The following is a 22,654-nucleotide window of genomic DNA, read 5'->3' as shown; positions in this document are numbered from 1 at the left end:
CAGTACCACTCATTATGAGTCTTCTTTCGTAATTACAGTTATACGATTATGGGAAGAACTACCAGAGGACATTATAAATTCATCAAGCTTGGAGGTTTTCAAAAATAAAATTTTTGATTATTTATTTAATTTAGATGTTTGATCATAAACTGTTGTAAATGCTTCTATCATTATTTTATTAATCTTCAAACTTCGTTAAACTTCTTTATATAGCTTCTTTTTAATTTAAAGTTTCCTACCTGTCTCTTTAGTAACATCAAAGATTCTTAAAATTATTAGTTAATTCTTTATAAATTAAATTTTTATATTAATTTTTAATGTAGTATATAATATTATCACCTATCTAAAAATATTATTGTGTAAAACACTCTAAATATTTATAAGTTAAACTGCACAATAATGTAAAATTATATGTATACTTACTCTTTGTCATTCGGCAACTGCCTTGACATAATTTTGTTAATAAACTAAACTAAACTAAACTATTTTTTAGTTTGGTTTTCTATAAAAAGCGTGTTTCTCAGTTTTTAAGGTAGTTCACTCGGGACATATAGTTTGTGTAAATTCTTTCTTTTTCACTCGCTAGTGCTGCCTTTTTCATGAGTTATCTCTTATTCGCTTTTACTACAGGGAAAAAAGAAAACTCGAAAAATTACAGTATATAATACAACGTAGCGCTTCGTGATGAAAACTGGAAAAATTACAGTTTCAGATTGTAATTATTACAAATTTTATAAGAATTACATTGTAGAATGTAATATTTACATTGAAAGCTCTGAATATTAAATTAAAAAATTTAATTTAGAAAAATGTTATTTCAAACTGTAATTTTTCTAGTTTTGATTACGACGGGACCGATTTTACATTTTATACTGTAATTTTTCGAGTTTTCTTTTTTCCGTGTAATGGTTACTTTTGTTTAACTAGCCAGCTTATTAACAATTTATAAAAAACTACATGGTGAAAATTTTCAAAATTTTTTTGGATTATTTTAAATATATTATTCTAACAGGTATTAGATTTTTGAAACGATCTTAAAATCCTTTCAATGCAATAATTATTAATATTTGTGATTTTCTCACTCTCCACCCATAATGTCTGTGCTAAAATGTAATTTTTCATTACAATTATCTTATTTCTGGTTAGGTCAATTGACTTCAAATTTCAAAAGCACATGTAATGCCTATTCTATTACCCATATTTCAAATTTCGAAAACTTCTTAAAAATTTGCATTTATGACCTTACTACCTTAAGGGGTTATACGCAGTTGCACGGCTAAAAAAACAATATTTTTTTATGAATTTTTTCTAGACACAGTTTTTAACTATCAATTACAAGTGATGGTTATTTAAATAGAGCCTACTTTCAAGAATACAATAGCGCGTCAATCATGTAAAAATATAAATGTGCACCGCTCCTGTAGAAGATGTTCTGAACGACCTCTAAAAAAAAGGCGCTTGGCGGTGATCTCCATTTCGGTGGTTTGGATTATCTGAAATCAAAAAATATGGTGAATTATTTTACAGGATAGATTAATGCAGGTATTGGACAAAGGAATAAGAAAAATTTTGATTTTTGACAAAATGGCGTCTATTTGTAAAAAATTTTTCGTTTTTGTTGAAAAACAATTTTCCAAATTGTTAAAAAAAAAATAGTAATAATTTTTTTGAATCTTATTCCTTCGTCCAATACCTGCATTAATCTATCCTGTAAAAGAATTCACCATATTTTTTGATTTCAGATAATCCAAACCACCGAAATGGAGATCACCGCCAAGCGCCTTTTTTTTAGAGGTCGTTCAGAACATCTTCTACAGGAGCGGTGCACATTTATATTTTTACATGATTGACGCGCTATTGTATTCTTGAAAGTAGGCTCTATTTAAATAACCATCACTTGTAATTGATAATTAAAAACTGTGTCTAGAAAAAATTCATAAAAAAATGTTGTTTTTTTAGCTTTGCAACTGCGTATAACCCCTTAAACTAATAATTATTTTTTTATTTTTTTGTTCGGCTAACTACAGAAGCGTGATTTTATTTTTTTTCCTATCTCTCTTGCTCTCACACAAAGAATGCGTGAAAAAATCATTTAATCCTGACGATCCTAATCAAGATAATAGAATAATCTCATCAAATTAGTGTATTGTCATCGGTCCTCAATAAGTCTACAAAATATAAATGAAATCTGACCGTTTGAAGTGGGTCAAAATCAAGTCCAAAGGAGTCGGTTACAAACATACAAACATACAGGTGAAGCTAATAAAAAGCGTGTAATAAATTTAAAAAAACTAAAAACACGCTTTTTATAGAAAACCAAACTAAAAAATAGAAAATAAATTTAAATTAAGAATAGTGTTAAAAATTTCAATAAATATAAATTAATAATAGTGTAAATAAAAAAAATGTATTTTATTTTAAAAAAAAGCATGGGGTGCATGGTGTCAATAGTTATAAATATTTTATTGACAGATATGAGTAGAGTGATTATCATTTTGATAATATCTTAAAAAGCACCCCACGCTTTTTTTAAAATAAAATACATTTTTTTATTTACACTATTATTAATTTATATTTATTGAAATTTTTAACACTATTCTTAATTTAAATTTATTTTCTATTTTTTAGTTTGGTTTTCTATAAAAAGCGTGTTTTTAGTTTTTTTAAACTATTATTTATTTTTTACTTTTTAGTTTGGTTTATTTATAAAAGCGTGATTTTTTAGTTTTTTTAAACTATTATTTGTTGATTATCAAAAATATTCAGGCGCGCAAATTACCCACGGAGAGTTACATACTGACATACTGACATACTGACATACAAGTGAAGCTAATAAAAAAATAATTATTTATAAATATTATAAATACGGGGAATCAGAGTTCGATTTCGGAGAGGGAGCCTGAGAAACGGCTACCAGAACCAAGGAAGGCCGCAGGCGCGCAGATTACCCACGGAGAGTTACTGACATACTGACAAACTGACAAACAAACTGACATACAAGTGAAGCTAATATAAAGCGTGTAAAAAGGTTAAATTTATCCGAAAAGAAAAGTTTTTATCAAAGAATTTTAACTAATTTAACCACAATTTAAATTAAATTTCTCCAAGCAATATATACTTACCGTTACATAAAATCTTCAATCATTTTTTTCCATAGTTTGTTTTATTTGCGGTCAACACTTCTAATTCTACAGATGCTCAAACTACTATGACTTTAAAATTAGCAGACACTTGACAATTTTTAATTTTTTTTAACCAATAAATTTATACAAAAATATTCTTTTTAAAAAATTGAATTTTTAATTTTAAAAAATTTTGTTTTTGCCATAATTTATTTATTAAAGAAATTCTAAAAATGATTAAATATCTAGTAAATTAATTTTCATCAAACCACTCTATAATTTACAACCATTAAAAAAAAATTATTGTCATCACTCATTATTAAAGATAATTAACTTGTCAGCTACCAGTTTACAACTCAATAATTATCAGCACATTAATCCCATACCAATAGCTCATTCTTTCAAAGCGATAAGAGTAAAACAAAATAAAAGTATTGTCAAACCGTATAATTTCACTGTTTCGTAATTTACATAATATCACGGTCCCATAGTTCCACAGTCCTGTCTCTGCATTACGTTACAGATCTCAGTTTAAAAAATAATCTAAATAAATAATAAATAAGTCAAACTTTCACTGAGCCTTAGATATTTTTCCGTAGTCATCAAACTTCTGCTCGGTTGTCATAATCTCAATGATAAACTTTTACTCTACTCCATGTTCCATGGAACTTAAACTTTTTTCATATTCATATAAGTACTTACCAAATACTTTACACTTACATTATCATTATTATTTAATCATCATAACATTTTCATTTAATTTAATTAAATTCAAGTGAAGAGGAAGTTAAATATAGCCAGTGATTAATTTAATAAAAGTAAACTCTCTCTTGATCGCGTGCGACAATGACTTACCTTAAAAATAAAATATTATAATTCTTAAATTAAACAAAATTCATACGTGGAAATTCATAAGCTGACCTTGATACCGTGCGAACAAGAGAAATTTCTTCCCGGAGAAATTTCAGCGACCAGTTAGCCTCCTTACTTCGTAACGTGTAGTGACATTAATTTGGTGATTTGTCGGGAAGAAATGTTAATTTATTGACACCCCGACATTGTTACGGCAAAAATTAATAAGTAATTAAAAAAAAATAGTGTTAAGCATGACTTATAATTATGATTAAGATAAATGACGGTAATAACTATTAAAACACACATTATCTTTCCGCTTTTTCCTTCACTTTGCTCGTAATATAATCGCGCGTGATTGTTACGGCCTGTAGATTTGTCGGTCTGCAGAAAAAGTTAACTTATAATACTTTAACTTTCCTGATAAAAGGAATAATTAAGTTAAAACAGAAGCAAGTGTTGTAAATCGGGTCGAGTCAGTCATTGTTTGAACGAACCGGGATGTACATCTCTTTACAAGTACAAGGAAGTTTAAATTAACTCAATATAAAATGGCAGCCGATTGCTAATACACAAAATGAAACGTAAAAAATTTGATAGTGAAGAAGAAAGCGCGCGTAAAAGAAGTGATGTTTTACCAAACTGGGGAGACTCTTTTTTTGATTACAACGATTTTTCTTGGAAGAAAACTCCGTTTTCGCAGTACAACTTTCATGGATATAATGAGATCCGTAAGTGTTTTTAATATTGTTATTGTTGTTAATGTAATTTGTGATAATTTTGTCAATTAAATTATTAAGATGTCTTGTGACTAAGTACCCATGATTAATTGACATCAGTCACGATATAGTGCGGTAATCGATGCAAATGATATTATGTCTTTTTTAAAATATGCTGTGATGTAGTTTATTTTAGAGATTTTTTTTTTGTTAAATTGTATATATTTTAGTGAAAGTTAATGGCTAGTTTCAGGATAGGTTTTTTTAGATAAATTGTGCGTTTGATTTTTTTTAATAATACCGGGAATCGTTTTATAATCTATTATAATGGTCTATGATTGTTGAAGTAATTCTATAGGAGATTACGTATATTTATGAGACAACTTTTATGATTGAAAAAATTATAACATTTTATTACTTCTAGTTTACTTAATAAAAATATCTCATTACTTTGAAGTTTATAATAATCTATATTATTAAGAGAATAAGAAAGATTTTGTGTCCAGGATATTCATAAGATAAAATCGGTTTTTTTACTTAAATTTAGTGTCATTGCAAAGGTCTTGACTTAAACTTGTGCTTTTACAAGGTTTCATATCATTCTCACCGATAGTCAATTTATTATGATGTATTTAGGCTGCGTTCGGAAAATCTTTATCTCTAGATACATAATTAAGAAATGACCTTGTACCTTGAGAACTATTGACATTTTTGAAGATATAAGCTCATTTAGATGGTACACTCATCGAGACCTTTCATTTGAGTACCCACATCAATTTTTCATATATTTTATATATTTATATATTTCACGAATACCATATATATATAAAATATATAAAAAATTCCATGTGGGTATTTAAATGAAAGGTCTCGATGAGTGTAACATCGAAATGAGTTTGTATCTTTAAAAATGTTAATAATTAAGAAATGACCTTGTATCTTGTGAACTATTGACATTTTTGAAGATATAAGCTCATCCCGATGTTACACTCATCAAGACCTTTCATTTGAGTACCTACATCAATTTTTCATATATTTTATATATTTATATATTTCACAAATACTATATATATAAAATATATAAAAAATTCCATGTGGGTACTTAAATGAATGGTCTCGATGAGTGTAAAATCGAAATGAGTTTGTATCTTAAAAAATGTCAATAATTAAAAAATGACCTTGTATCATGTGAACTACTAACATTTTTAAAGATATAATCTCATCCTGATGTTACACTCATCGAGACCTTTCATTTGAGTACCCACATCAATTTTTCATATATTTTATATATATTATATATTATATATGATATATATGTATATATAAAAAATATATTAAAATGCATGTGGGTACTCAAATGAAAGCTCTTAATAAGTGTAACATCGGGATGAGCTTATATCTTTAAGAATGTCAATAGTTAAGAAATTACAGTTCAATTTAACATAATTAAGAAATATGACCTCGTATCCTGTGAACTATTGACATTTTTAAAGATATAAGCTCATCCCGATGTTACACTCATTAAGACCTTTCATTTGAGTACCTACATCAATTCTTCATATATTTTATATATTTATATATTTCACAAATACTATATATATAAAATATATAAAAAATTCCATGTGGATACTTAAATGAATGGTCTCGATGAGTGTAAAATCGAAATGAGTTTGTATCTTAAAAAATGTCACCTAAAAAATGTATCTTAGCTGACTCCAACCATTTTTAAGATACATCTCATCCCTGATAAGACTGATCGAGATTTTCATTTAGTATTCATCAATTTTTTCATATATTATGGCGTTTATATATATATACTGATATATATGTATATATGAAAAATATATCAAAACTGCATATGGTACTCAAATGAAAGCTCTTTGATGAATGCTTAACATCGGGATGAGTTTGCTGTATCTTTAAAAAATATTCAAGTTAATTAGAAATTACAGTGCAATAGTATATCTTGTGAACTATTGACATTTTTTAAGATATAAGCTCACCCTGACATTACACTCATCGAGATCTTTCATTTGAGTACCAACATCAATTTTACATATATTTATATATATTATATATATGTATATATGAAAAATATATCAAAATGCATGTGGGTACTCAAATGAAAGCTCTCGATGAATGTAACATCGGAATGAGCTTATATCTTTAAAAATGTCAATAGTTAAAAAAGCTACAGTACAACTTAACAAAAGTCATTATTTAATAAAGCAAAATTTTATTTATTTATAGTTCACAAGTCACGGTAGTCACATAGTGACTGCAAGGTTGCTAGTATTAGCTTAAGTTAAAAAAATATATTTCTATAAAAGAAGATAATTTAATTATGAAGAAACTATGTTACCGGAATGTTAAACATTTCAATTCTTCCAAGTTAGAAACAAATAATTATTTAAAAAAAGTTTTTTTAAATATAGTACTTAGAATAATTAAGAAATAATTAACTATTAACATAAAAATAAATGGGGCTGTACATACTCATGCATAATTGCCCGAGACAGAAAACATTAAACTAAATTAGCTCGACATAAAAAGAAGTTATTTCAAAAATTTATGAAATTGTAATTACTTAAGAACTTTAAAAATACAATGTTATAAATATGAAAGAAACTGTAACAATATTTATTGGATATATCTTTACACAGTAGTTATTATATATATGACTTTACGATGGACAGAATGATTATTACATGACACTGATGATAGGATATTACAAGTAAAGGTGATAAGTATAGTCTTCAGAGAAAATTTATGTTTACTGTATGTATCAATATTTAATATAATAAAAATTAATTTTAAAAAATTGTAAAATTATAAAAGTCGTAAAAAATATTTTTTTTTATTTTATTCAGTAAATAAAATTTTTAAATTTTTTTCACGGAGTGTTGATTTTTTTAACATTAATTAATTCTTCACTTGAATTGATAATTAATAAAATCAATTAAAAATGATACATGAGAACATTAATAAAATTTATAACCCGGAAACGATGAAAAAAAATTTTCCGCAAATAAATTTTTAAAAGGATAATAGTAAAAGTTAATTCAAGCAGATACGGGGAAATGAATTGAATATAACCATGCTATAAAATAAAGAACCGATAAGTAGAGAGTAATATTTCACTTAATCGCATTAGAATTTCTTGTTAAAGTAAATACAAGTTAACATTACTGGGTATCAGCAGAAGCGGTGTAATAACTTATCATCAATGAAAGGAAGATGAGTAGTCGGTGATGTGAAAGAGATACTTTTCTTGCATTGAGCGTGAAAATAGCACAGGCGAGAGGGGAGACTTTTACTCTATCTGGCGAATCAAAATCCAATAAAATCGACGTAACAGATATTCGAATTAAATAGAATTACAGTTCCATCTCGACGGCTCACTACGCGTGTTGTGTGTTGTTTTTCTGTTAAGTAACTTTTGTCTTCTGGGTCTTTATAATTGTTGACATAACTCCAGAGATGATTCGTGGTAGTGAAAGTTATTGAAGAAATTGAAAGTTCAAGTATTTATTTGGACAGTTTTTGTTTTTATTCATTGTGATTTTATTATAGGTATCACCAATGTTGTGCCGCTTTTGATGTCGATGACGCTTTTGGGCCTCAAGGAATTCAATGCTCAAAATACTCAAAATCTTTATGGTCCAGATTTTGAATCGCCAATTTCTTTTAATGATGATAATCCAAATGCATTGTACAAAGTAGTAAGTTTTGTTTATTGAATTTCTTCTTCCTGCACTGAAAAAAAAAATATTTTTACTCAATTAACAATTTCTTAGTTCAAGAAATTCGATGACGATCAAATATTCTATTATTATTAATTATTAATTTCTGAAGAGAAGAACATCAATATTTATCTTTGGATAATAGATTAACAAGAGAATAGCTTCATTTAAATAAATTAAAAATTATTTCAATCAATTTAACAAATTCTTGTGCTAAGAATATACAGTAGCGCTCAAAAGTATTTTGACAATATTGTGCGTTAGTTTTTTTCAACAATTGTCAAAATACTTTTGAGTAACCATTTTCCTAATATTTTAAAAATTAAACTTTCTTTTGTTACAAACAAGGATCACTTTGACACTATTCTGTAGATTATTCAAAAGCTGTTAAAAAAATAAATAAATGATTATTGTATTTCATATTTATTTTTAATTAAACCATTAAATATATCTGACAAAATACTTTTGAGCGCTACTGTATATTCTTGAAAATTTTCAAGAACATGAATTCTTGTATCAAGAAAATTTTCTTAATAAAAGTATTTTTTTTTCAGTGTGAAATAAAAAAAAAAAATCTTGAAATTGGCTAACCGCGCAGGCCAACCTTAAAACTTTCCGCTAAGTTTGAATTTAAAGCGCCTTAAAATGTGTTTTTTTTTTGTTAATATTTGAGCTTTTCAAGCTCAAAGCGTCGTTTTTTATTTTTTGAGCTCTTCGAGCTCAAAATGTGTTTATTACACAACTATAAATTTTGAATGCGTCGTTTGATTTCCATTTTTTAAAATGCATTCGACGTAGATTTTAAAACACAAAAAGAAAATATTATCAATACTAAGAAATGATGTTTAAGAAATGAGTTCTTAAATACAAAGAAATCTTCTTAAATGCTAAGAAATCCTTCTATCAATGTAGGTTTATATCGATCGGCTGAGAAATCTTGAAGATATTTAAAAAAAGTACCGAAAAACAAAATTTTGTGAATTTTTAAACTATAACTTTTGAATGCGTCGTTCGATTTTCATTTTTAAAAATGCATTCGTCGCAGATTTTAAAACACAAAAAATATGTACATGGTTTTATTATGATTTTTTCGGATCCTTTGAAGTTATTTAAAAAAAACATAAAAATTCAAATTTATTTTTTAGATTTAAAAAAAATTTTTTTTCAAATGGCTTGATGGATTAACTCTCAAATCAAATCAGATCTAAGTTTTAATAAACCCTTTCGAATGACGTGTCGTTGAATTCAATCGGTTGATTCGTTTTTGAAAAACCAGACGACAAAAATTTATTTACACACACACGGCTGGACACCTAGACGGAAATAGTCAGAATGGCTTCCTGGGACCTCAAAACGTGGAGATCCGATGAAAAACTCGATTTTTGAAATCCGGACCGAAATCAATAACTTCCCTTTAGTGAAAAATTTTCAATTTTCTTAGCGGGAAGTTAAAAATATTTGTCAAAATATCAAAACTTACAATGATTAAACTAATTTAAAAAATTTTTACAGGCTAAATCTAGTTCCTTAAATGCCGATATTTTGAATTCTATGCGATTTGGAAGATTAATAGAAAATTTTAATGCACCAATAGAAAATCGGCTGCCTAATTTTGGGCTCAATGATATAAATATACCAAATAAAGATATTGAACCACCTTTTCAAAATTTTCCTGAAGAAGAAACTCCCGGCGCTGCCATGGAACTGGTAAAATTATATAATTATTAATAAAATATTATACTAAAATTATCATTGACATAAAAAAATTAATTTTCATACTAATTATAGTAATTGACGGCGACAGTTATCTGTAATTTAATCTACTAATCGCCTGTAACTTTCAGAACGTGACAGAAACTTGATTTTTTTTCTTCATAAAAATTAACTGCAATTATTTGTGCTACTATTATAAATTTTAACTGAATTACAATCGAAGTTTATCATTAATTTATTCCAAAGAATATTAATTAATTTCATAATTTAATTGTAAATTTTAATCGGTATCAAAGCCTAACTATCTTTCACTTTTATTCAGATTAAATTAAATATATAAGCAGGAATAAATTTTATATAGATAAGAATAAATTAAATAATAATAATATAAAAAAACATAAATATTATTTTTAACGACTTCCGACATTATAGATTTACGCCTGGAAAACTATAGACTATGAATTTGCCAGTAGTGCAGCACGCGAACAAGCAATTTTGGAGAAATCATTCATTCCAGAGAATAATGTACCTTTGGGTCTTGAATTTTGGCGAGACAAAGTCTTTATAACACTCCCAAAGTGGCGAACGGGAGTTCCAGCGACGCTCACCACTGTTCCACGGTATACTGTTCAGAAAAGTCCAAAACTGCGACCTTATCCTAGTTGGGGATGGCATTACCAAGGTAATTTATAACTTTCCCCTTAATGAATCACTTATAATAACATTAATGAATCATTTATAATAACAATAAATTAAAATATTTAAATGATCATTTCTTCTTGTATTATTGATGAATTTAAATCGTTTAAAATTAATTTATCTACGCTAAAAATTTTAAAACCGGTTTAGTTATGCTCAAGTGCAATTACGGAATATTATTCAAGCTGAAGTTGGATTATAAAGCTGTTTTAGGAAACTAGAATCGTTAATTTATTAAATTGATTGACAAGGATACGTTTAAAAAAAAAATTCAATTTAAATGTTGGTTTATAGTCATGCCGTTAGGCACTTCGTCCTTATATTGATAGTAAAATCTCTGGTAATTATTTACAAGTGGGCTCAACTCCATTTTGGGCCATAAGTAGGTGAAAAATTAACATTTTCAAATTTTTTTTTATTCTGCTTATTTTTACGGCACGTTTATGATAGAAAAATGTCGTGCAAAAAAAAAATAAAGATTTTAATTGTTTTTTTGCTTTCAAAAGTTGAAAAAAATTTTAGCTCTCATGTTTTTGGATAAAATTTCTATTTTATCTTTTTTGATATATTTTTTTTTTGAAAAGTACAAAAAAAACGAACAATTAAAAAGAAAGAGTTGAATATCACAATTTTCTAAAAAATTTATAAATTTTTTTTTTTAATTTGTTAAAATTGTGACAATCAATTTTTTTTTTTTAATTGTTCATTTTTTTATTTAATTCTAAAAACAAAAATCAAATAGAAATTTCGTTCAAAAAAATTAAAATAAAAATGGTTAACCCTACTTGTAAATGTTTACCAAATCTGTAATGGGAAGCTAATCAACCTATTTTTTATCTTAACCCGTTGAGGACACACAGGGTCCAGTGGACCCCACTCAGCAAAACAATTCTAATTCGTTTTCTATGTTATGTATTGACTTATAATTGGCACCAAACTTTAATATAAAATTCCCTCTAAATATCTTAATAGTTATTTTTAATTTCTAATAATTTAAAAATACTGAAAAATCGTTTAGCAAAAAAAACTTACGAAATTGAACTTTTTTTATAAAAAAAGTCGCAGGAATTTTGATTTTTACGATATTGAATAAAAACCGATGCCATTTTATTTGTAAAACAATATAATTTAAGGGAAAAAATCAATATTTGATGAAGTTTGAAAAAAATATATTTATTATGAAGTTTGAAGTTACGAATTTCGGTCAGTCGCTTAAAATGAGAATAAGACATTTAAACATGCAAAATAATATAAAAAGATTTAGTTTTTTGTCATAAAACTCTTTTATTATAATTATTACAATAAAAAAATAGAAATATCTTCAAGAATATCAATGAAATCAGTCGTAAACAAAACAGTTCTAATTCATTTCCTATGTGATGTATTGACTTATAATTGGCACCAAACTTTATTATAAAATTCCCTCTAAATATCTTAATAGTTATTTTTAATTTCTAATAATTTAAAAATACTGAAAAATCGTTTAGCAAAAAAAAACTTACGAAATTGAACTTTTTTTATAAAAAAAGTCGCAGAAATTTTGATTTTTACGATATTGAATAAAAACCGACGCTATTTTATTTGTAAAACAATATATTTTAAGGAAAAAAATCAATATTTGATGAAGTTTGAAAAAAATATATTTATCCTGAAGTTTGAAGTTACGAATTTCGGTCAGTCGCTTGAAATGAGAATAAGACATTTAAACATGCAAAATAATTAACAAAGATTTAGTTTTTTGTCATAAAACTCTTTTATTATAATTATTACAATAAAAAAATAGAAATATCTTCAAGAATATCAATGAAATCAGTCGTAAACAAAACAGTTCTAATTCATTTCCTATGTGATGTATTGAGTTATAATTGGCACCAAACTTTATTATAAAATTCCCTCTAAATATCTTAATAGTTATTTTTAATTTCTAATAATTTAAAAATACTGAAAAATCGTTTAGCAAAAAAAAACTTACGAAATTGAACTTTTTTTATAAAAAGTCGCAGAAATTTTGATTTTTACGATATTGAATAAAAACCGACGCTATTTTATTTGTAAAACAATATATTTTAAGGAAAAAAATCAATATTTGATGAAGTTTGAAAAAAATATATTTATCCTGAAGTTTGAAGTTACGAATTTCGGTCAGTCGCTTAAAATGAGAATAAGACATTTAAACATGCAAAATAATTTAAAAAGATTTAGTTTTTTGTCATAAAACTCTTTTATTTTAATTATTACAATAAAAAAATAGAAGTATCTTCAAGAATATCAATGAAATCAGTCGTAAATGAGACTAAGTCTCATTTATAAACCTTTTAAATTTAAAATGACCTAGGATTAATCACTCCTGTATTATCCTTGACGCTTTTCTCCAGAAAAAAGACTAATAATGCTAATTTTAAAAATATTTTTCTCAACAGGTTCTTGTGGTGGTATGACATCGGTTTTCCGGATCCAAGTAGATCAGTGTGATCGTCTCTGGGTTTTAGATTCAGGATCGGTAAACTTAACAGAATCACTAAAAAGAATTTGCCCACCAGCCATTTTCATCTTTGACTTAAAAACAGACAGACTGCTGAAGAGATATCAAATCCCAGAAGATCAAATAAAAGAAGACTCTTTATGGTCAAATATCGTTGTAGATATTCGAAACAATGATTGTAATTCAGCAAAAGCTTACCTAGCAGATGTCTGGCGTTTCGCGATGATAGTCTACGACTTATCAAAGGACACGTCCTTCAGAATCCAACACCATTTCTTCTTCCCAAATCCCTTCGCATCCAAGTACGAATTACACGGTATTCGTTTCCAATGGATGGACGGAATCCTGGGGCTCGCGTTGAGTCCCATTGACGTTAACAACGACAAGATTCTCTACTTTCATCCGATGTCCAGTTTCCACGAATTCGCGGTGTCTACCGCGATATTAACAGACCAGGAGACAGCGGAATCAAATCCTGAAAGCTTCGCACCAGTTGGCGAGAGAAGAGCCAAAGACTTTGGACATTCTTCAGGATCTACTATCGACAGAAACGGTGTTATGTTCTTCAACATGGTCACCAGGGACTCGGTGTGGTGTTGGGACACACGTAAAGAATACTTACCTCGGAATTTTGGATTAGTAGGAGTAAGTAACGAGACTCTTGTGTTTCCCAATGACATACGGGTCGACAATGAAGAGAGACAAAGCTTCTGGACTATCTCAAATAGGCTACCGATGTATTTGTACGGACCTTGGAATCCAGAAGACGTTAATTTTAGGGTATACCGAGCTTATGTTGATGAAGCTGTCAGAGATACTGTTTGTGATCCTAATTATGTTGTTTCAGAGACTGAAATAAGTTATGAAGATACTTGTTAGTGTTTAAGATTTATTTATTACAATAAAATAGTTATCATTTGTAACTTTTTAGTTGTTTTTGATTGTCTTTTCTCTGTATGTTACACAGAAAAAAAGGTTCACTTGAGCCAAGAAAATATTTTTCTTCCTAATTATTTCTTGAGTAAAAAAAATTTTTTTTTGACAAGAAATTTCACTAATTCTAACAAAATTAATTCTCTTGCTTTAAAAAATACGTAAGGTAAAAGCCCCAGTATATGATCATGTACCAGTATATGATCACTCCATGTATTTGCATATCTATATTCGCAAATATAGGTATACAAATACATGGAGTGATCATATACTGGTACATGATCATATATTGGGGCTTTTACCTTATCTTGATCCAAGAAAATTTATTTAAGCCAAGAAAATCTTGTTGTTTTGAGAAAATTCAGCCTCTTGCTCCAAAAAATTTAGTTCTTGATAGAAGTAAATTTTCTTGTCTTGAGAAAATTTGTCTCTTGCTCTTAAAAATTAAATATAAAGATAGAAGTAAATTTTCATCAATATTTTTATTGATTAACATGTCAATTGGGAATATCAAATAATATTGAATCATTTATTTTCATTCAATACGTATAATTGCACGCTAAAATAATATAAAATGGGTATCAAATATTCAAGAGAAAAATTTTCTCAAGGCACTGCTTCCCTAAAGTATCTAAAAATTTTGATCAAATATAAAAATTTATTGTATCAAGAATTTATGATAATTTGAATTAAGAAAAAATTACTTCCACCAAAAATAGAGTTTCAATAAATATTTTTACTTCGGCTAACACAATTTCGGTCTTTCTTCAGGCACCCGAAAATTTTCTTAAGCCAAGAATTTTGTTCTCCACTCAAGAAATTTTTCTTTCTGTGCAGCCTAAAAAGATTCTTTACATTTTTTTACTTTTAAATATTTACTTAATAAACAAGCAAAACAATTACATCACAAATGATATAATAAAAACATAGATTGCTTCAATTAAAAAGATAAAATCGTCTAAGTTATCCTTAATCAATAATTTAACCAGAGAAATTTATGACGCAAAATTTATTTAAGCCAAGAAAATCTTGTTGTTTTGAGAAAATTCAGCCTCTTGCTCCAAAAAATTTAGTTCTTGATAGAAGTAAATTTTCTTGTCTTGAGAAAATTTCTCTCTTGCTCAAAAAAATTAAATATAAAGATAGAAGTAAATTTTCATTAATATTTTTATTGATTTACATGTCAATTAAGAAGATCAAATAATATTGAATCATTTTTTTTCATTCAATATGTATAATTGCACGCTAAAATAATATAAAATGGGTATCAAATATTCAAGAGAAAAATTTTCTCAAGGTGAGAAAATTTTTTTCTCAGCTGAAGTAGGTGGCGCTGCTTCCCTAAAGTATCTAAAAATCTTGATCAAATATAAAAATTTATTGTATCAAGCATTTATGATAATTTGAATTAAGAAAAAATTACTTCCACCAAGAATATAATTTCTCGAAAAATGTTTACTTCAGCCAACACAACTTCTTCCTTCAGGCACCCGAAAATTTTCTTGAGCCATAAATTTTGTTCTCCAGTCGAAAAATTTTTCTTTCTGTATAGAAATTCTGAATATTTTATTGTTTTGATGCTAACAACAAAATACAGGTAAGCTTTTATATTTTTAATAATTAGTTCCAAGAAGAATAATCGTTCTTTATTTATTAGTAAAATATTTTGAATTTTATCTACAAACATGCTGAAAATTCTGACATATTGCTCTCGTTTCCCAAAGATACTTCACTGGTCTGATCAAAATTCAAAAATGTTGCTGATTCATCCGACCAATTACACTCATCATCAAAAATACTCAGATGCGCTTCATTAACAGGTTCACTTCCTTTAATAAATTCTATATTATTTTCATTACCAAAATTTTCTTTTATACCTGAATCTTCTGTATTCAAAAGACCAACCTCCAAAGAATTAACCGATTCCGAAGACTCTGCTGACACAACAGAATTTGATGCCAATGTATCAATTTCATTGATCAATTTCTTCAGAACTCTAAACCCAGGAAAACGAGCCAATTCTTCTAAGCTTCGATTTCCATTTGAAGAAACAATTTCTGAAAATTTCTTCACCCAATCTTCTATCAAAGTAACTTGCAGATCTCTTAATTGCGATTCAACATCCACATTACTGCTACGAATTATTTCAGTCTTCGAAATTTCAGTCCTAAGAACTTCCTTTCCCCCAAAAGTTTCCAAATCCTTTAAATAGTCATCTCCATAATCAATTTCCAGCGTCGAGTAATTAGGACAGTCATGTCTTATGACACTGCTCCTCGCAGCTTTGACTATTTCTTCAAAAACATTCGGGATGTAATCATTCCTAGCAGAGTAAAATTCCCTTGGACCCAAAGGAAATCCACGAAATTCGTGATTGTCAAAAGAAAATGCACTTTGCAATAAAGTAGCAGTATCTCGGTCATCGATAACATCAAAAACAGTTTGCTTGTACTTAAACGTCTGAGCTGAAAATTGTTCTAATCTCGGAAAAGCCCAATCAATTTGAGCTATCCTAGTCTTCAAATCAACAAATTTCTTCTCAGGTAAAAGCTTTTCACTTGCAAATGAAGCGGGAATGTTTTCTACAGCTTTTATTTTATCTAATTCACGTCCTTTTTGCATATCTTTCCTATGCGACAGCTTGATATTCAAATTTGGTACTTTTATATTCTTCTTTTCATCTTTTAAAAGCATGTCCAGCGGAACTGGCTTCAACTTTTCCAAATCCATCAACCTCTTGTACCTCCAAAGCGTCTTTTCATTGTACAGCTTCAAAGCCTCAAGTTCTTTGTTTTCCTTCTTTGCTTTCTCAAAACTCTTCTTTAACTTCAAACCTTCGCCATATTCATCCCAACCACTCACAGGACTTCGCGGTAGCGTCAAATTCTGAACAGTAACAAAATTTACTTGATTGACATTCTCCCATTTTGGAACTTCAGTCTGTGTTTGCCTCTGTACTGTCGAACTTCTAGAATTCGCTCCAGTTTCTTTCAAAACAGATTTCCTCTCAGAATCTTCGAACAAACTGACTTCTTTTTTGAGAATTCCAACATAAACCAAATCCCGGATCCAAGTTTCAAAGATAGTTTTATCTTCTTCAGTAGCTTCAACCACTTCGCTGATAATTGGCTTTATTGACACGTTTTGCGCATTTTCTTGGACTCTGATGTTGTTCTGAATCAAATAAGTCGCCTCAGAAGCTTTGGTTTCTAAATTACAGAAGCTTTCTTCACAAAAACCACTACCTAATTCACTTGCTTCTGAATACTGAACAGATTTTCCCGTCAAAGAAGCTTTATCAATATCAAATTTTTGGTTCTCAAAAAAGTTTTTCATAGTCCACTGCTCAGTCCAACTTGAATAATTTTCAAAAGACTCAATTTTTTCAGACTCTTTTGAATCACTTTCATCAGAATTTTGACCATCTGAAGGGCAGGTACAAGAAAGACTGCTGCTTTCTTCTTGGATAGTAATTGGCGGATACGTATTAGCTTGACTAATTGAGCTATTAAAACTCACTTTTTCGACGTAATCGAAAGGAACACCAAGAATCATGATGACTCTTTCAGCAATAGGAAGACGAAAACCATCAGCGTTGAAGATATTGTCTTTGTGATCAAAATACCGAATCGATAACATCGAAATGGTATTCAAAGACTTGGAGATCCTGATACTATTCGTCTCCTCTCCGAATTCTCGAAGAGAATCTACTGGTAAGCTTCCAAGGTTTGGAACACTGATGAACCTGTGTCGCTTTTTAGTGTGTTGGTCAGGTTCGTTAAGTGTGAGGGAATGTCTCATAGACATTCCAATCATTAGGTTGAAAGTGGATGCCTTACGCTGGCTCATTTTACTTAGCTTCTTTTGATCTAGCTCCTTGAGTCTCATGTAGAAAGCGTTTATTGTAAACCAATTTTGGGCTGCTAAACCTAGACCAAATTGGATCCGTTTTAATTCGTTAAAATTTGAATAAATTAACTTGATAATTTAATAAGACAATATTGGTAATTACCTACTGATATCAATTTTTCGATAACAATACCACCGAGTAAATAATCGGAAATATTTCCTTCAATATAAAGCAGTACGACAACTATAAAAACAATAACCTCGAGGATAAAATTTTTGAAGGCGCTTATTACCATCCAGGGCAATAACATTCTTCTCTGAGACCACATCAATATGGAACAAAGATTCAAGACATGTGTGAAGATATAAATATGAGCGATCATAACTCTTGAAACAACAACCCAGGACAATACTAAAAAAAATTAAAGATTAAAATAATTTTTTTTACAACTAATCCAAAAAATTTTTATCAACAAAAACCTGATTTGATATTTTGTTCAAAATTTCCAGACTTTTTTTGAGACATCGAGGTCTTCCGAATGGTTTCTACTTGATTTCCCCAATCAAACGGGCTCCAATCCCACAAATTTGTTATCTGTTTTATAAATTTAATTAATTATACTTGAAGTGTATTAATATAATAATATTTCTTACGGCGTCTAACATTGTCATGATCAGAAGCTCTGTTTTGAGGGAAGTACCGGTTAATTTATTGGTAAGTTTGACAATAAAAATTACACCAAAAAATATTATTTTTGCCGCCAGTGTTTTATGAATTTTATAATTTTGGTCACACTAAAAATCACATGTTGTTTTTTAGGTTACTGAAATTTTAATCAAACGCGATCTTCAATTTTTATAAGTATTTATTGGAATAACAAGCATGATTAATATATTCTTTATTTTGTGTCACATGGTATACTTATCATAATTTTCGAGACGGTTAATTATTTATATATGATTATATTTATTTATCAGATATAAAATAAAATGGCCGCGTTCAAGTTTACTAAGTTCTTGGCAGATCTTAGCATATCTTGTAGCAACAACATAAAGTAACTATATTGTTTTTTAAAAAAATCTATAATAAAACAATGCAAGGTATATTTATTTAAGTGTGTCTAAATATTAATTTTTTGGTAGATAAAGTCAGCCCTACTCAGAACTTAGTAAACCTGAACGCAGCCAATTACTCATTAATAATTATTAATAGTGTAGAATTATTATTTTTAATTGTTTAAATCGTGATAAATTAAAAAATTAAGCATATATACTATATAATGGCTGCGTTCAGGTTTACTAAGTTCTGAGTAGGGCTGACTTTATCTACCAAAAAATTAATATTTAGACACACTTAAATAAATATACCTTGCATTGTTTTATTATAGATTTTTTTAAAAAACAATATAGTTACTTTATGTTGTTGCTACAAGATATGCTAAGATCTGCCAAGAACTTAGTAAACTTGAACGCGGCCAATTTCTAGCTTATTCTTAGATGTCACGTGGGAACATTCTATAGTCAATTTAAAGCGTAGTTGCGTAGTCTGTCACGCGCAGCGCTGTATAACCTCTGTAGGCCTATAGACTGTATGATATAGTCAGAACTAGTTGAACAGCCATCAAGTGAACCTCGTGTCTGCTACGCTAATTCATTTCTTCGCAAAGTTTACCGATATTTCCTCACCTGTTTCTTCACAACACCACATTTTTAATTGTTTTTAACAATAAATAAAAATTATTAATAAATTGTGAATTTGTTTATTTGTTAATTGTGTAAATTAGTTATAAAGATCCAAAACCTTGTTTTTCCTAACCTCATTCTTGACCACGTGTTAATATATAATTAATTTATTTTTTTAATATATTCTAAATAATAATTATTTTTAAAAAAATGGAGAACTTTGACATGAAAGCTTTCAACGACAAGATTTTGGAGTCACTCGCGTGCTTGGATAAGAATATTGACATCAAGAAAAAACCTCCAACTCCGGGGAAAACCATTTTGAGGTACTTCCCGGAGGATTACATGAGGTTCAACCAGCCTCTTCGTCGAGAATTATTCATAGAAGAGAATAAGACGACAGAAGATGAAAACAAAGAGGAACAAGAAGAACAGCAAGAACAAGAGAAGCCCGAAAACAATGAAGAAAAAGAAAACACCATGGACCAACCGGAGAGAGTAGACCGGGCAACTCAAAAATACAATTTTAGTGTTTTACCACGGAACACTCGCCCTATCGCCATTTCGAAATGTTAATAGAGGAGTGTTTTTTGAAAGCAACAAAATTGACGATACCCAAGCCAACCAGAAAAAAAGGAAAAGTAGAGAAGAGAAAACTGCTCCCAATGTAAAGCCGATGGAAGAAAAGCTTAAAGGAGTTCTCGAGAATCTAAAAGCTCGCTCAAAGGAGATCAAGCCTGAGAAGCGGACAGTGAAGGTCATCGACGTCATTCAGCCAGCTTTAAAAAAACGAAAGGGTAGTAGATAAATTTATTAAAATTTTTTTTCAGGTTTTTTTTTAAGTTTTAGTTTTAATTTAATTAATATAATTTTGTCTTCGTCATTTTTTTTCAGGTTATTTTTCATTTAATTTTTTTTATGTTAAGTTAAAGGTCTTAATTATATATAGTTATTAATATAATTTTGTCTTCATTATTTTTTTCAGATTATTTTTTATTCAATTATTTTTATGTTTAGTTTAAGGTCTTAATTATAGTCATTAAATATTATGGTGGAGGGTATAACAATTTAAGGTTAGTTTTAAGAAACATAAATGCCGACCGGGTGGTTGGCCTTTAGTGATATTTCTTTTTTGTGATATTGCTTTAATATTATCCAATTAAGAAATATTTCTATTGGACATCTCTATTAAGGCATTTTTGGAGTTTATATGTTTATCATATTTAAAAAATTTGAATTTTTAACTTTCCACTAAAAAAATTTAAAATTAAAAAATTATCTTTAATCTTCAAAAGTACTATTATTATAGTGTCACTTCAACACTGTACTTAGCATTAGTCATCCCTACATCTCATTAAGTGATAAAATTTTATTATCAGTCTAATATTTTCACGGCCACGGGCAGTAACAATGACAAATCTAAATAATTATCTTCTGTAATTTAATTTTTCGTTTATTCTCACGTTGGTCAACAACTCAAGAGCTATTACAGATTTTTAAGCTCTATTATAGTTCACCAAATTATTCATTATTATTTATTATCTTCAATTGTATAGATAATTGCAGAAAAAAAATTCACATTATTTTATACAAAATTTTTTGAAACCTAATAAGTTTATACTATCCATCAGAAAATTTCAATTTAAAAACCACTTGATGATTTCTTCTTCAAGAAAAAAGATATTTTTATTTAATATAATTTATAAAGTTATGATTGTTTCAATTTATTTAAATTGTTTATTATAATAATATATAATCAAGGATAATATAATTGAAAAGAAGAATAATAAAATGAAAAGTATTGTATATTCTCATTGTTAAGATTAGTCAGAAAGCAATCGTGTTTAAGACAAGATCTTGAATCGCGTATTCCGATGAAGAAATTAATAAATTATTCGGCCTAAAAATGAAATTAATCCTAAACGATGTAAGTTTACTTAAAGTACAGTAGTTAAATAGTATAGCGTCACCGGTTTATTTGAAGAATCCTCCTTGCTAGCCATTAATGAGCCTTTTTCCTGAGAGTAGTACAGCGAACGTGCCACGAGAGGCAGCACTCGTAGTAGGGACAGACATAAAATATTTTCATTTAAGACAGTGTTATTTACGCTATATTATTTTATTATTTAAAAATAATATTTAAACACAAAAAAATTTTTTTAATAACCACTATGCCAACAAAACATTGTAGTTTTGCAAAGTGTACGTCGGATAATCGCTATCCAGAAGAAAATCTGTTTTTTATACCATTTGTAAAACCTCATATCGACGAGGTTAGATTCCAATAAAAGATTACGAAATTATAAAGTTCTAAATAACTAATAAACTAATTACTTAGAATCATCAATTACATGTTTTCAAAATTATTTTTGAAATTAATTAAATGAATAAAAAATGAATAGCAAATTTTTTTCACACACTGATAGAAGGATTTATTTGTACCAAAAAATATTTGTTAATGGTTAACAAATCATTTATTAGAGACCACTTTTTAGTATTAAACAAATATTTCTTAGTATTTAAAATGATTTGTTTGTATTTAATAAATCTGATGTTCATTTATTGAATATTAATAAATCTTTTTAAATACTAAGAAATATTCATTAAGGATTAAAAAGTGGTTTCTAATAAATGATTTGTTAAATATTAAAAAATATTTTTAACTAGAAACAAATCCTTCTATTAGTGCAGTTATTGGATATAAATTAAAATGACATATAACCTCTGTCTGTTACTTAATCGTATTCATTTATTACATATAATAACGTTTATTTATTACCATTTATATTTCATTCATATTTCACTCTAAAATAAATCTTAAATTTATAATTATTTTCAATTTCTCTTGTTACAGTTTGA

The 22,654-nt window shown here is 28.0% G+C and overlaps 2 protein-coding genes across 5 annotated transcripts; one reads left to right on the top strand and one right to left on the bottom strand.

The window, feature by feature from the left end:
* The first annotated feature begins 4,250 nt into the window (after positions 1-4,250).
* Positions 4,251-14,258, top strand: LOC123264806 (protein yellow-like). 3 transcript variants are annotated; one of them, XM_044728301.1, is made up of 5 exons: positions 4,251-4,705; positions 8,267-8,415; positions 9,949-10,143; positions 10,582-10,831; positions 13,269-14,258. In XM_044728301.1, exons 1-5 carry the CDS (start codon positions 4,552-4,554, stop codon positions 14,207-14,209), a joined length of 1,689 nt encoding a protein of 562 aa, XP_044584236.1. In that variant the 5' UTR covers positions 4,251-4,551; the 3' UTR covers positions 14,210-14,258. The 3 variants fall into 3 exon arrangements, with proteins under 3 accessions (XP_044584236.1, XP_044584239.1, XP_044584237.1); XM_044728304.1 differs by lacking the exon at positions 4,251-4,705 and adding an exon at positions 8,076-8,180; XM_044728302.1 differs by lacking the exon at positions 4,251-4,705 and adding an exon at positions 8,077-8,183.
* On the bottom strand, positions 14,099-18,995 carry LOC123264792. Of its 2 annotated transcripts, none has more exons than XM_044728280.1 (4): positions 18,593-18,995; positions 18,276-18,524; positions 15,949-18,192; positions 14,099-14,180 (listed from the first exon to the last, which is right to left on the bottom strand). In XM_044728280.1, the coding sequence occupies exons 1-4, from the start codon at positions 18,636-18,638 to the stop codon at positions 14,164-14,166; spliced, it is 2,556 nt and encodes an 851-aa protein (XP_044584215.1). In that variant the 5' UTR covers positions 18,639-18,995; the 3' UTR covers positions 14,099-14,163. The 2 variants fall into 2 exon arrangements, with proteins under 2 accessions (XP_044584215.1, XP_044584216.1); XM_044728281.1 differs by lacking the exon at positions 14,099-14,180 and having other exon boundaries at positions 15,964-16,092; positions 16,169-18,192.
* Between the last annotated feature and the right edge of the window lie 3,659 nt (positions 18,996-22,654).

Source organism: Cotesia glomerata, linkage group LG5 (assembly GCF_020080835.1).
Source record: "Cotesia glomerata isolate CgM1 linkage group LG5, MPM_Cglom_v2.3, whole genome shotgun sequence".
Classification (NCBI taxonomy): domain Eukaryota; kingdom Metazoa; phylum Arthropoda; class Insecta; order Hymenoptera; family Braconidae; genus Cotesia; species Cotesia glomerata.
Note: the sequence above shows the minus strand (reverse complement) of the source record. Positions and strands in the feature narration are given on the sequence as shown.